This window comes from Borostomias antarcticus (assembly GCF_949987555.1).
Source record: "Borostomias antarcticus genome assembly, chromosome: 9".
NCBI lineage: Eukaryota > Metazoa > Chordata > Actinopteri > Stomiiformes > Stomiidae > Borostomias > Borostomias antarcticus.
In genome coordinates, this window is record NC_140242.1 from 25,762,495 (window position 1) to 25,778,368 (window position 15,874).

Consider the following 15,874-nt stretch of genomic DNA (forward strand, 5'->3'; position numbering starts at 1 on the left):
GCTTCCTGCGTGGTGTATCTTGAGGGCTAGTCTGGGCTTTTAAATCTCTATTAAAAACCCATTTCTTCTCCCTGGCCTTCAACTGTAGTTGATCACGACAACCTGTTATTTTGTGTGTTTTATTGTACTTTGTGCTTTTATTGTTTATTGTATTTTGTGTTTACCTGTACAGGACTTTGGTTCGACCACAGTCGTTTTTAAATGTGCTTTATAAATAAAGTGTGACTTGACTTGACTTGAGTCGCAGGCACCCAGAGAGAGACCAACTGAGCTCTGTGTATCAAACACATATTAAACAGAGGCTAGCCAAACGGACGCTAGCCATATCAGTTTCAGTAGCCCCTGACCGCCATGGCTGTTAGCGCCGGACAGACCCGAGGCACTAAAACTGGCAGCATTTGAGAGGCGTTTCCTCATTAAATTGGCTCATTTTGTCCCCAGCTCAAAACCATCTGCTTGGAAATACAAGTGGAATCAGTCATCCAACAGCAGATGCTTGAGGCTTGTCCAGACCAGCGTGTGGTGAGCTCTTGTGATGGTCACCCATGCTCCACAGATTCCTTTCAACACCATACCAACTCTTAATCCCACCAGGCTTCGTCACACTGTGAGATTGAGTCCCACTGTAGGTTTGACTCCTACACTCCCAGGTCTCTCTCTGTGTGGTGTGTTTGACTCCTACACTCCCAGGTCTCTCTCTGTGTGGTGTGTTTGACTCCTAACAGGTCTCTCTCTCTGTGTGGTGTGTTTGACTCCTTACAGGTCTCTCTCTGTGTGGTGTGTTTGACTCCTTACAGGTCTCTCTCTGTGTGGTGTGTTTGACTCCTTACAGGTCTCTCTCTGTGTGTGTGGTGTGTTTGACTCCTAACAGGTCTCTCTCTCTGTGTGGTGTGTTTGACTCCTTACCGGTCTCTCTTTGTGTGGTGTGTTTGACTCCTTACAGGTCTCTCTCTGTGTGGTGTGTTTGACTCCTTACAGGTCTCTCTCTGTGTGGTGTGTTTGACTCTTTATAGGTCTCTCTCTGTGTGGTGTGTTTGACTCTTAACAGGTCTCTCTCTGGTGTGTTTGACTCCTTACAGGTCTCTCTCTGTGTGGTGTGTTTGACTCCTAACAGGTCTCCCTCTGTGTGTGTGGTGTGTTTGACTCCTAACAGGTCTCTCTCTGTGTTCTATCTTCCTACATTCCCAGGTCTTTCTCTCTGTTCCTCTCACAGAGGAGAGAACAACAGCCTAACGCTGAGCTGTGCAGTTCACTGGAGTAAGAGAGAGAGAGAAAGAGAGAGAAAGAGAGAGAGAGAGACAGAGAGAGAGAGAGAGAGAGAGAGAGAGAGAGAAAGAGAGAGAAAAAGAGAGAGAAAGAGAGAGAAAGAGAGAGAGAAAGAGAGATTCAGCAAGTAGGCAACGGAAAGGTGAAAAAGGAGAGAAAACTACGAATAATCGCAGAGAAGCAGGGGAGTGACTAGTCAAGAGAGAGAAAGAGAGAAAGAGAGAGAGAAATAATGAGATAGAGAGAGGGATAGAGAGAAAACGAGAGATAGAGAGAAAGAGAGAGACAGATAGAGATAGAGAGAGAGAGAACAAGAGAGAACAAGAGAGAGGCAGAGAAAGAGGGGGAGAACAAGAGAGAGAGAACAAGAGAGGGAGAGAGAGAACAAGAGAGAGAGAGGGAGAGAGATAGTTGATGACTTACTGGGTGTTGCATGATGTAGGGCTGATGGGCCACCCAGGAGGGATTCTGCACCTGAAACATTACACACACACACCACGTCAACACGCTGGTACACTGGCACACACACACACACCACGTCAACACGCTGGTACACGGGACACACACACACACACCACGTCAACACGCTGGTACACGGGACACACACACACACACCACGTCAACACGCTGGTACACGGGGCACACACACACACACACACCACGTCAACACGCTGGTACACGGGGCACACACACACACACCACGTCAACACGCTGGTACACGGGACACACACACACCACGTCAACACGCTGGTACACGGGACACACACACACACACACCACGTCAACACGCTCGCACACAGGAGGACACACACAGCTATTTAAAGAGCTCACACACTTCTGTGGTCGGCTCAGCAACCAGCCAGAAAGGCCATTGTGCCATCTGAGAGCCCACCAACACAACCACAGAGGACACACAGCTCCGACGAGGAACCACGTCAAATGTTCCCTGACTTTTCCCTGACTTTCAACGACTAAAAGGCTGAATTTCCATGACCTATAATGGTAATCAAGAGCTGTTGACGAGCGGGAAGGGCAGGATTAAATGGGCGGTGAAAAATCAAGTAACCATAACAACCACTCACGCAATAAGGCAAACGGGGGTAATAACCTGATTAAGAAAAATACTGCAGGGAAATATGACATTCTGATAAAATGGTAACTAAAATGTAAACATGCTACTAACAGAATTCCCTGATATTCCACGACTTGGCCCCAAAAAATGTCAAATCCCCTGACTTTCCATGTCTGGAATATATGATATTCCAGAGAATTCATATTTACTATGAGTTTATGTATGGGTTTGTATATAATAATGTGTTTATAATGCAGGGGAATTTTAACATTTATAAGCACTTCTACTCCTATACACTTAATTAATTCAATATTATCAAGTGTCACAGAAGAGTGTATTGCAGCTGAATATTACAGCTTCAAGCCATGCGAATCCACTGAGTTTTCAATCGATAAGGTTAGGAAGCGAACCTGGTACGTGGAGACAGGAGAGATGTATGGAGACATGGATGTTTGGGCCATCATCCGGTTAGCAATGCTATATGGAGATGCGTAGAATCTGCAGGAGGGACGGTGAAAACATTACAGAACCCTGCAGAACATCATACTAGGACCAGCATAGGACCAGGATGTACACTGTAAGACCAGCATAGGACCAGGATGTACACTGTAAGACCAGCATAGAACCAGGATGTACACTGTAAGACCAGCATAGAACCAGGATGTACACTGTAAGACCAGCAAAGGACCAGGATGTACACTGTAAGACCAGCATAGGACCGGGATGTACACTGTAAGACCAGCATAGGACCAGGATGTACACTGTAAGACCAGCATATCCCCAGGATGTACACTGTAAAAACAGCATAGGACCAGGATGTACACTGTAAAAACAGCATAGGACCAGGATGTACACTGTAGCCTTGTTGCAGGATGTCTTACCCATTTTGCATAGCCGCTGTGGTGGGGTCGTATGTGAGAGTCATGCCAGCCTGTAGGGGGGGAACAACAGGACAGATGTAACATGAGACCCACTGACCCATAGCCTGAGGCTACACAAACACAAAGCCACATTAGCACCAAGCTAATCTCTCACTGGATCCTGGGGACACCAGCTATCAGTACAGTCCGGTTTTGTTGTGGTTAGATGGAGAAGTATCCCACTTGGGCTTGATTATAAATGGCTACTAAGGTGACTTTGCAAATAAGAAATGTTCTTGCAGGCTGAACGTAGCTCTCACATCTAACGGACGTCACATCGATCCACGCTAACGCGTCCGCACGCCAACACCCCCCACCCTCGTTCACGAGGTCGGGACTCACCAGTCTGGCGTCTCCGTCCCTGCTCCAGGTACGGCCGTTCTGCACAAATTTATTCTGGCTCAGTCTCTTTTTCTGCCCGCCGTCAGCGAACTTACACAGCAGGGGCTCGGGGGGCGCTGGAGAGGAGGGGGGAGGGGGGAGGTGAGAGAGAGAATGAAAGGGTCGTCGGTATTATCTATGCATGGAGCTGTCAACCCTGTTTACTGTACTGTCAGTCACCCTCGCAGGCCTGCCCCTGGACTGGGGGAGGTCTCACCGGAGGCCAGCCAGGGAACACAGACATCTCGCTTGGCAGCTGTGAGACTGTAATCCCTGCCCTTCCCTAAAGGCGGCAAGGCCAACCGGGACTATTTTGAGTCTAATAATCCAATTAAAAAGCTTAGAACGGGGGAGAGAGAGTTGAGGGCCACACAGGGCATCCCTGGTGCGCTCCCCTCCCCCCCCCCCCCCCCCGCCCATCCCCCGAGTGCTGACCGCAGAGGGCTCGTTGTGGAGCAGACACCCAGACTCCTGCTGGGAGCAGAGGTCAGCTGACTGGCCACTACATCCTGCTAATCAAACACTCAGTAGAAGCCATATAACGCCTCGTGAAAATTGTGAGCGGGGAGAAAAAAAAAAGGATTCACGAAGATTTGATGCTAGGAGGATTTCTTTCTTTTTTTCTCTCTCTATAACGCTTTCTTTTAATTTTTCCTAGTTAAGCTCGGCTCTCGTTTAGTTCACAGCAGTCTATATACTGTATGTCAGTTGTGCGCAACAGCGGTTTCTACGTTTTTTTTCCTTCTCCACACAACTCTATTTCAGGAGCTAGCGCCCGAGGGCTAATGTTTCCGCTGCAGGGCAATTGTCAGTTTCTTACCAGGGACTCCTGGCGCCATCTTAATAAACTTGCCGTTGAAGTGAGAGATTACTGCATCGCATTTCTCGGGCGACTCCATCCTAAAACACACAGGAGACACATCAAATCGATTGCGGCATGCAGTATAAATCACACCCAGTCAACACAGTTTACGGGCACTCGACGCCTCGCGTTCAAGGCGAACGGAAAATAAAAAAGCAGGCGCTTTCCGTGCAATGTTTTCTTTTTGGGATGGGTCAGTAACACGGCGCTTTAATCTGGCTTGGCAGACCTCTCTCGGAGCGCCTGAGGTTAACAGAGTTGATCTGCGCCCACGGGGAAACCTACATGTAGAGACGTGACCGCGCACACATCTTATACACACACAAACACACACACACATGCATTCCTGTCGATGCATGAGATAGTGTTGCTTTGTGAATCGAGGGCCTGGCCTAGCTCGGCCTCCCTTTCAGGTTCTCCAGTCAAGTGTCTCGTCATGTGGGCGTGACAGGATAGGGGCCTCCGGTAGCACTATAATTACACCGGCCCGCTCAATACTAAACTGTTTGTCAGAAGACACTTCATACATTAACTCTTTATGACCCTCTATAATTAACGACAGGCTGGAGTACATCGCGTTGACTCACTCTTTCCTAGATATAAGTGACAGAGGAAATAACTTGACTTTAAAAACCAACGACCCGGGAGTTTGACTCTTAAACATTGACGCGCACACTTCACCAAGCGTTCGTTGCTCCTCTCTCGAGGGGTTCCATATCTTTTCCTGACAAAGAGTAAACCGACATTTTTGACCGAACGTGAGTTGCGAGCAGCTGACCTGGCGAAGCCCACGCCGCGACTGGCGCCGTTGGAGTCCCTGAGGACCCGGGTGGAGATGACCTGTCCGAACGGCTTCAGCATGTTCTCCAGCTCCTGCTCGTCCATGGACAGCGGCAGGTTGGAGATGTACAGGTTTGTCGGGTCTTGTTCTTGTTGCTGGTGATAAGAGGTGGGAAGGGGGTGGGGGGGGAGAAGGGGGGGTGGGGGAGGGGAGGGTGGGGAGAGAAGGGGTGGGGGGGGGGGCAGAGGTGCCGATAATGACTCTTTAAGAACAGGTTTGGAAATGCACCTGGAGACACACCCACAAGATTCCATCGTCCTATCACATCGACGCCGGCCCTGGTTTTTGGGGCGGGGGGGGGGGGGGCTGGGAGGATTTTCACGCCGTCTTTAACAACGTCCCGCAGTGATCTCCACCTCTGCTCCCTGGAGAGTTTAATAACTTAAATCATTCTTAGTCCCCCGAGATCTCAATAGGGGCAGTGAAGGGGTTAAGTCTGTCCATGATGTCTCTCTCTCTCTCTCTCTCTCTCTCTCTCTCCCTCCCTCTCTCCCTGTCCCTGCCTGCGCAGGGTTTTAGCTAATAAAGGGTCACCATGAATAGTGATGAAAGGAGATTTGCATGCAGCCCACGGTCGCCTCAGGACCCACGTCAGCTGGTCTCTTCCTGGATTTCAATAGCGTCAGCAGAAACACAAGACCGGGCTAGGGCCCCCTCGGGAGTCGCCGGGGCTCCGTTAATATTCATCGGCGTCCTGCCGCAGCCGGGGCCCGGCTACAGGGGCCGGGTCAGGTGACCCGCGTAGCGCGCTGACAGAAAAATCGACATCTCACTATTAGGGGACGAGGAATGGGCCCCCTGCGCACGAGGCACCCAGAGAAGGTGTTCAATCAGACTGGTGGTGAACTGGGGGGGGGTGAGGCCCTGTGTGCGTGTGTGTGTCCCTGTCTGCATGAATGGTTGCCTGCATGTGTTGTGTGTGTGTGTGTGTGTGTGTGTGTCTGATTGTTTGTATATTTGTGTGTGTGTGTGTGTCCGTGTGCTGCTCTAATAACTCTGGACTGCTGGGAGGGAAGAGGGGGAATCCACCAGACGCACACACACATGCACACACACACACACACACACACACACACACACACACACACTTGCAGGTAGGAAGTGGGGACTCACATTCACACACACACACACACACACACACACACACATACACACACGCAACCATTCATGCAGGCAGGGACACACACACAAATGTGCACGCACATACACACGCGACACGCACACACACCCTTGCGCTAATTATATTCAAGGGCAAAAGGCTGGCTCACTGCTCTACCCTCTGCGTTTCACCTGGAGAGAGGAGGGCCAAGCACTCATCCCCTTAATGGGCTCTAGAATGTCAGAGAGGCCCCAGGTGAAGACAGCGGGCGACCACAGGAGGCCCAGACCGTTTGTTTTAACGTAGGAAAGAGACGCCCGAAAAAAGTCGGACGCAATGGCCCCCATCCTGCGAGGAATTCCAGGGGTCTGAGACATTCAGAGGATCAAAAAGTGGTTTGAGTGGAGGGCAATTACCACATGTTTGATCTATGAGTCATCCAGAATACAACTTCTCCTACTAGAAGTCTGACTCCATCATCATCTGGGAGAAATTACAGAGAGAGAGGGAAAAAAAGCCTTCCTGTGCGTGTGGAGCAGCTCTTAAAAAAATACATTTGGCTGTGAGATAAGACATCTGTTTGTGCCGTGTGTGAACGGAGTCACCGACCGGCCAACCACTCGGTCGTTATGAGTCACGTGACCGAGGCGCCGCTCAGAGCGGGGGGTTGGCGACGGGGGTGGGGTAACCGAGGCAACGCCAGGCTGGCGTCGTCGGGAGAGGAGAGGGGAGGGGAGACGACTGGCCTGGCGGTTCGAAGGGGAGGAAACGTCGTCGTCTATCTGTGTCAATCGCCGGTCGAAAAGCAGATCTCTCTCGTACGTGACTACCGGGGAACTTCTGTTTATTTTCGTCAGTCTGAAGCCAGAGGCGCCACTCGCATACGCAAGCAGTGCGCGGCTTTCCCAGACACATGGAGTCACAGCAGACCAGCGTGTGCCGTTACAGAAACGCTTCTCTATGGAGGAGTATCAAATTACTAAAGTAGCTTATTCACATTTAAGCCTGTGTCTCTTGCATGAAGAGAGGACAGGAAGTTGGCTAGCTGAATATCATCAGAAGGCTTTCATTCATTCATTCATTCATTCATTCATTCATTGGAATAACATGCGTTAAACAGTTTGAAAAGGAACTCTTATCTGGTGACTTCCTACCCACCTACGTCTGAAATAATAATGGGATAATGCCTATTGAATGGCGCCCGGCTAGGGAAAACACCACACTCCCAGGAAGAAAGCCCTTTGTTAGGGAGTCTATTAAGGCCAAGCAGACAATGTTAACAGCGAGCAGAGGTTGAAGTGAAAGGCTACAACTTTAATGGCCTTTACCTTGAACAATGCACAGATTAAACCTAGGCATGCCTCACGAAACAGCTCCTTCTTTTTAAATTAAAAACTACTTAAATGGGTGCAGGGAGGCATGTGAAGAAGCTCTGGGGATCTCCAGACGGGGGACTCGGGGCGTCTCGTTAAGCGCTTTTGTGGGGAAGCGACTGCCACAGCTTTAAACCGGGGCCGGTTTCCATGACGACGTCCAATTATTCACTTCCCCCTTTCTTTCGTGGGAGAATGCGAAGCGCCTCGTCGAGAGAGTCAACGCAGACCCCGCCGGTCGGGGCCCGCGAACGCCAACGACGCGACGCCTCTCGTCCTTATAACCCGCCAGACTCTCCCGGAGAGAGAGAGAGGTCTGGACTGGACTGTGTCAGTCTCTCAAGCGGTGATCGCTCGGGACGGCGCTAACGAGGACGAACTACAAAGCCGGGAAGCGGGTCAAAGTCCGCCAGCTCCGGTCTGTATATATAGTCAGGGCCATACCTACCTAAGCCAGGGAAGCTCATATGACCAGAGCCCCGTCTCGGTGTCGATGGGAATTACACTCTTGACTCACGCACGCACAGACAAGCTGCTCTGATCTCTCTAAACGAGGTGAGAGCGCACCAGGACGTCGGCGCTGCCATGAGCCTGTTTCCACATTATCTGGGACTAGGCGAAGCGCACAAAGGCTGGTTTGCGATTTGCTGCGAGGTTCGGAAGCAGGACGGTCCTTTTTGGCGAGAGCCCTCGTTTGAAGGGGACACACAGTGACTGTTCGTTGCTCCTGGAGAGGCTTTTTAGACACCGTCCCCCCCGGGGCTGGATTCCTTCTCCGCAACGTCACCCTGTTGTCATCACAGAGCACCGGGCGAGCTCGTCACCCCCGCGGTCGGCCTGTCGGCGCCGCTCACTGCTGGAGCCCCTCCAAAGCCTGGGAGCTCTCAGCTGACAGGCTGCCGTTAGAAGCTGTCACACACGCATGCACACACGCACACAGACACACACACACACACGCAAATACACACACACACACAGACGCACAAGCATGCGCACGCACATGCACGCACACACACACACACTCACATGCAAATACACACACACGTGTGGACACACAAACATGCACAAACACACATTCTGCCTATAGGCTCGTGTAGCAGCACAGTGACCTCTGACCCACAATGGGTGTACAGAGCAACCCCCCCTCACCGACCCCCCCCCCCCCCCTCCAGCAGGGGCATGCCTATCCCTGTACGTTACACCCCAGCAGAGATACCAGCAGAGTCAGGTTGGTGTTTCCTGGCCCCGCTGGTCAGGTGTCCGGGGCGTGCTACCAGGATTAGGCTGACGGCGCTAAGCTCACCTTGGCCATCTGGGCCTGCACTCCGCTGGTCTTCAGGGCCGTGACGGCCTTCTGGGCAGCGGCAGGGCTGTCGAAGTCCACGAAGCCGTAGCCTGCGGGGTCAAGCAGCGAACGGTCAGGAGGACAGCACCTACACCATCACCTTAATCTCTTAGTCAGGAGGACAGTACCTACACCATCATCTTAATGTCTTCGGTCAGGAGGACAGCACCTACACCATCACCTTAATCTCTTCAGTCAGGACAGTACCTACACCATCACCTTAATCTCTTAGTCAGGAGGACAGTACCTACACCATCACCTTAATCTCTTAGTCAGGAGGACAGCACCTACACCATCACCTTAATCTCTTAGTCAGGAGGACAGCACCTACACCATCACCTTAATCTCTTCAGTCAGGACAGTACCTACACCATCACCTTAATCTCTTAGTCAGGAGGACAGTACCTACACCATCACCTTAATCTCTTCAGTCAGGAGGACAGCACCTACACCATCACCTTAATCTCTTAGTCAGGAGGACAGTACCTACACCATCACCTTAATCTCTTCAGTCAGGAGGACAGCACCTACACCATCATCTTAATCTCTTAGTCAGGAGGACAGCACCTACACCATCACCTTAATCTCTTCAGTCAGGAGGACAGCACCTACACCATCACCTTAATCTCTTAGTCAGGAGGACAGTACCTACACCATCACCTTAATCTCTTCAGTCAGGAGGACAGCACCTACACCATCATCTTAATCTCTTAGTCAGGAGGACAGCACCTACACCATCACCTTAATCTCTTAGTCAGGAGGACAGCACCTACACCATCATCTTAATCTCTTAGTCAGGAGGACAGCACCTACACCATCACCTTAATCTCTTAGTCAGGAGGACAGCACCTACACCATCACCTTAATCTCTTAGTCAGGAGCTACACCATCACCTTAATCTCTTCAGTCAGGAGGACAGCACCTACACCATCACCTTAATCTCTTCAATCAGGAGGACAGCACCTACACCATCACCTTAATCTCTTAGTCAGGAGGACAGCACCTACACCATCACCTTAATCTCTTAGTCAGGAGGACAGCACCTACACCATCACCTTAATCTCTTCAGTCAGGAGGACAGTACCTACACCATCACCTTAATCTCTTCAGTCAGGAGGACAGCACCTACACCATCACCTTAATCTCTTCAGACAGGAGGACAGTACCTACACCATCACCTTAATCTCTTAGTCAGGAGGACAGCACCTACACCATCACCTTAATCTCTTAGTCAGGAGGACAGCACCTACACCATCACCTTAATCTCTTAGTCAGGAGGACAGCACCTACACCATCACCTTAATCTCTTCAGTCAGGAGGACAGTACCTACACCATCACCTTAATCTCTTAGTCAGGAGGACAGCACCTACACCATCACCTTAATCTCTTCAGTCAGGAGGACAGCACCTACACCATCACCTTAATCTCTTCAGTCAGGAGGACAGCACCTACACCATCACCTTAATCTCTTAGTCAGGAGGACAGCACCTACACCATCACCCTAATCTCTTCAGTCAGGAGGACAGTACCTACACCATCACCTTAATCTCTTCAGACAGGACAGTATCTACACCATCACCTTAGTCTCTTAGTCAGGAGGACAGCACCTACACCATCAATCCACAGTCTATTTATACAGGAGGACAACCCCTACACCATCCATCCTCAATCTCTTTAGAACAGAAAAGCTGAATAATCACTGAGCACTTCTATTCCACATGAGATAAAGCAGACGCTAGCATGGATAAATCATTCATAATGCATTTACAAAGCGTAATCCATGTTTGTGTGTGTGCGTGTGCGTGTGTGTGTGTGTGTGTGTGTAAGGTTGCGGAGGGGCAGTGAAGTGCTGAGGTTGCAGGTGTAGCGTTGGTGATGTGGAAGGTTCAGGTCCACTGTGCTCAGGGGGTACATGCAGCCCCTGACCCCGGCCCTAGCTAACCCTAACCCCAACTATCACACAGCCCACAGTTACGCTCGCTGCTCCTACTGTCAAACTGAACAATGAACATACTTAACGGGATATTCATATCTACTAATTGATAACCACATATGTGCGTTGATTTTTGGGGGAGAGCTTGATCAGTAACAGATGTACCGACCATTTGAATAATATTTTATGTGAATGATATACATCACTTGCAAGAACATGTCTTCTATGTAGTGCTATGGATTTAACCCTCTTTTAATGTAAAAGTCAGAAGACACTGAGATTACAAAATAGTAACACAGCTGTAATTGTAAATGGCACTTATGTGGTTATTCGTCTGTAGACTCCAGCTGTTCTCATACTGTAGTTCTGCTATTATACAGTAGTTTGTATTGAATCAAGATGTAGGATTTGTCTGTTCTGTCCTCCATCCGGCCGTGGGTTCTTCCTCCAGACCGATATGGAGGAAAGAGGGTTCATGTGACGTTGGACAGTCCGCTGTGCAGAGCTCTGATTAATGAATATCTTAAATAATCCAGATGGACGGATGGTGACCAAAGCAGGGACCTCTGCTGTCCAGCGCTGGGACGATTAGTTGGGCTCACGCTAGAGGATTTTTTAAAAATCCTAACCGATTCAGAATATCGGGTTACATCAGGAACGTGAGGAGAATCTTAACAGATGTACTTCTCACAAATCTCAAACAAGCACACACTAAAAGATTTGAAAATAACATCTCGTCACACACTACAGATAGATACTTTATTGATCTCCTAGGGGGAAATTTGGTAAGGATATTATCGTGCCCGAGGGAGCAATGAACCACTGGTCTTGCTTGTAAATCAGTGACATACTGTAATAATCTTTTTTTTTTTTTTTTTTTATATTATCGGGGCTGCCCCGATGGGTCTGCGAGCTGATCGGGAGGTTTAAGATTGGATTTTAAGATTTAAGATTTTAAGATTTTAAACCCCTCACAATACAAGATCATCTGGGCCGAACATCAGTACCGACCAACGTTCCAGACCAGGTTTCTCCTCCGATTGTCGGGAGGGAGGGGTGAATCAGGGATAAATAAGCCCCAAAATCCTGTAGTGTAGGGGGGGAGGGGAGGGGCGTGGCCACACAAGGTTTCCTGTCATTTCTTCCTGGGATCCGCCCACACAGCTGAAACTGACAGCCCAGCAGTTCAAGGCCGGGACTAAAATAACACGAGTGGGGTGGGTAGCCTTTTCGCCTGCCGATTCAGAATATCGGGTTACATCAGGAACGTGAGGAGAATCTTAACAGATGTACTTCTCACAAATCTCAAACAAGCACACACTAAAAGATTTGAAAATAACATCTCGTCACACACTACAGATAGATACTTTATTGATCTCCTAGGGGGAAATTTGGTAAGGATATTATCGTGCCCGAGGGAGCAATGAACCACTGGTCTTGCTTGTAAATCAGTGACATACTGTAATAATCTTTTCTTTTTTTTTTTTTTATATTATCGGGGCTGCCCCGATGGGTCTGCGAGCTGATCGGGAGGTTTAAGATTGGATTTTAAGATTTAAGATTTTAAGATTTTAAACCCCTCACAATACAAGATCATCTGGGCCGAACATCAGTACCGACCAACGTTCCAGACCAGGTTTCTCCTCCGATTGTCGGGAGGGAGGGGTGAATCAGGGATAAATAAGCCCCAAAATCCTGTAGTGTAGGGGGGGAGGGGAGGGGCGTGGCCACACAAGGTTTCCTGTCATTTCTTCCTGGGATCCGCCCACACAGCTGAAACTGACAGCCCAGCAGTTCAAGGCCGGGACTAAAATAACACGAGTGGGGTGGGTAGCCTTTTCGCCTGCCTGCCTGTCTGCCTGTCTGTTTCCTGATATGCCCTTTTGAGACAAGCGCCATGACTTCAACTGGGCGGAGTCAGTTAACTGGGGCGTGATGCCAAACCCGCGCCATGAGTCAAACCAGCCTCGCTGCGGCCAGCTCGATCATCGATTTGTAAAATTGCCTGTAGCATGATCACATTATGGGAGTATTATATTATTATCACGTGTCCTATTACACAGCGGGTATCTGAATTCCCAGCATAGTGGAGTCAGAGATTCTGAAGCTGCAACTCTCGGCTCACAACGATTCATTGTGAGACGCGCGCCGGCTCCCACAGAGGAACGCGTGTGACGGTCTCTCTCCGCTGCCAAGAGGCCCGAAGGCCGTGCGTGTGACGTCTTCATTAGTATGCATCACTCACTCGTGAATAAAAGAAAGAGCTGATCTGTTACCTCCAGAATGTCTTTCCACATCTTTCAGAGCGAAACTGCAGCTGAAAACAAAGGCGCGCGAACACACACACACACACACACACACACCTTTGCATTTGTTTGTCGTCTTGTCCAGGATCGCCTTTGTTGATACAATTTTGCCATACCTAAGAGAGGAGCAGAGAGAGAGCCATTGTTAGCCGGGTGACTCACCACACAGAGGCAGCCTGTTATAAAGCACACACAAAGACTGAGCCTCGCACAAGAATTTATGACATCACTGAAAAAGCATGAGAAACAGGAAGTCATTTCCATGTGGATTTGAGTCTCAGCAGCAGAGCTGTAGAGCAGAGCTGGCCACGGGTTCTAGTTACCAAACCGTAGCCTACTGGAGCGCTAAGTATCACATAGTTTGCTATTAATATGACAGACTTGTGATTCATACTAAAGAAACGTGAATACTGACATTGTGTGGGTGACAACAACAACAACAACGAATACTACTACTGTATGCGCTCGGTAACCAACCCGATTCAAATTCGCCACATTCTGTGGTGATAAGACCTAACGGGGTTGGCGGCGTGCGGGGGGGGGGGGGGCGGGTGACATTCCACGGTCACATCCTGTGCCTCAGCGGTTCCGCGGTATACTGTTGCCTCCCCGGGGCCTGACAGATGACCTCCGCGTTGACCCCCCCACCTCCCCCCGCCCCCCACCCTCCCCCAACACTGCACTTCCTCTCAGCGCTAGAAGCCGAGCTCCGCAGAACCGAAGCGCCCGTGGACCGCCACAGGGCGCCGTCTCTCCACGCCGAACACGACGCATATTAAACCCATCCCAACGTGGTAGAATGACCACCCTACACACACACACACACACACACACACACACACACACACACACCCCTCCCCTCCCTTGTAGGAGGTGTCACCCAGAGGACGGGTGATTAACGAGGAGATGGACTGGGCGGAGGAAGGCTTCAGCTTTGACCTGAGGTGGGAGGCGGGCAGGTGGCTGGCGTGTGAAGACGAAGCCTTCACCCCCCTCCCCCCTCCCTTAACCTCCCCCCCCCCCCGAATACATGTAACCCGTTCGGACAGATCTGCCGTTTATTTTTTTTTACACTCCGTCACCCAGGAAAAGGTCAAGACGTGCTTCTCTCTGAGTAATGACAGAAGTCCGTCCCCCCCCCCCCCACCGCCGCCACCAGCACCACCTACTGTAATTAGAAGGAATAATTAGAAGGATTTTTTTGCCGCTCGCGCGTGTTGCCGTCCGCCGCGACCTCACGCCTCGCCATGCCCCGGAGGATGAGGGGGGGGGGTTTCCCACTAATTGACTCCAAAATGAATCGATTACAAGAATCACCACAGAGTCCGAGTCAGCTGACCGGTCAGATACCGACCGCCCACCCCCCACCCCCACCCCCCTTCCCCGCCCACCCCAGCGCAGCTCATGATCAAGGGAGGTGAAATCGAACGCTCGGAGCCAAGAGGTAAAAAAAAAAAAAAGGCATGGGATTACGACACCCGTTCCCTGATCTGGGGCGTGGAGGTGACCGGAAGGACCCTGCTCAGCTCCCCCTGGACTGTCCTTCTCCCAGAACTACGGCTCTCACTCGATGGAAGTTCTAACGTATGCTAAGCAAAAACACTGTGAACGTACTGCGCACTTAAAAGGCGTCGGCAGAAGCAACCGCGAGCTTCGATTACGTTAAAGTGTGAATTCCCAGAAACGCTGTGTCTCATGCCTTTCGGGTTGTTTTGCGTTGCGTTGAAATGCAGCTGTACAAATACGGGACAATGAGATGCTGGAGGCGCCGTTGGCCGCTCCTCTCCTGTTAGCCAGCGCTAACTATCTTTCACAGCGAGCCGGAGGTGTTTGGCAGTGTCAGAAACGGCACCAGCTGCCCTGCGCTGGGTAGAACGTGCTCCCTGACGAGAGAGAGGAGGTGTGGGGAACAGTATGGTCTCTCTTCACCTGCCTGCCTCCCTCTCCGGCTTCATCCCCTCACCCAGACAGCCAGGGCTCAGGTTACTGGTGCCCGCATGCTTATTGATTCCATGGAGGAACATTGTTCTCATGTCTCCCTGCCTGCCTGTCTGCCTGCCTGTCTGTCTGTCTGTCTGTCTGTCTGTCTGCCTGTCTGCCTGTCTGTCTGTCTGTCTGTCTGTCTGTCTGTCTGTCTGCCTCTCTGTCTGCCTCTCTGTCTGCCTGTCTGTCTGTCTGTCTGTCTGTCTGTCTGTCTGTCTGTCTGTCTGCCTGCCTGTCTGTCTGTCTGTCTGCCTGTCTGTCTGCGGGGGAACAGCAGGGCTAGGCAGCGGCCCGAGGGAATAGCCTCTCCCTCTCCCGAGGGGTGCGATTTTACAAGCGGCGACATTTTAATGTCTGAAAAGAAAGGAGCAGAAGTTGTGTCGCTTTTAAAACAGACGATTATGTCTGTATTGAAAAAAACAAAAAAACAAAAAAAACAAAAGGGAGATGTAACTGACTGTAAATGACTGTAATTGAGAATTACAAATAGTC

At 50.4% G+C, this 15,874-nt stretch overlaps 1 protein-coding gene across 2 annotated transcripts in view; it reads right to left on the reverse strand.

Annotated features, from left to right (window-relative positions):
• rbms1b (RNA binding motif, single stranded interacting protein 1b) overlaps positions 1 to 15,874 on the reverse strand; it is a 29,770-nt gene that overhangs the window by 1,728 nt on the left and 12,168 nt on the right. For both annotated transcript variants that reach the window (XM_084443219.1, XM_084443220.1), the window contains exons 3-10: positions 13,457 to 13,515; positions 9,118 to 9,209; positions 5,280 to 5,437; positions 4,460 to 4,539; positions 3,601 to 3,716; positions 3,220 to 3,269; positions 2,749 to 2,836; positions 1,690 to 1,740 (exon numbers count right to left, since the gene is read on the reverse strand). In XM_084443219.1, coding sequence (XP_084299345.1) covers positions 1,690 to 1,740; positions 2,749 to 2,836; positions 3,220 to 3,269; positions 3,601 to 3,716; positions 4,460 to 4,539; positions 5,280 to 5,437; positions 9,118 to 9,209; positions 13,457 to 13,515 — 694 coding nt within the window. The remainder of the gene's footprint in view (positions 1 to 1,689; positions 1,741 to 2,748; positions 2,837 to 3,219; positions 3,270 to 3,600; positions 3,717 to 4,459; positions 4,540 to 5,279; positions 5,438 to 9,117; positions 9,210 to 13,456; positions 13,516 to 15,874) is intronic.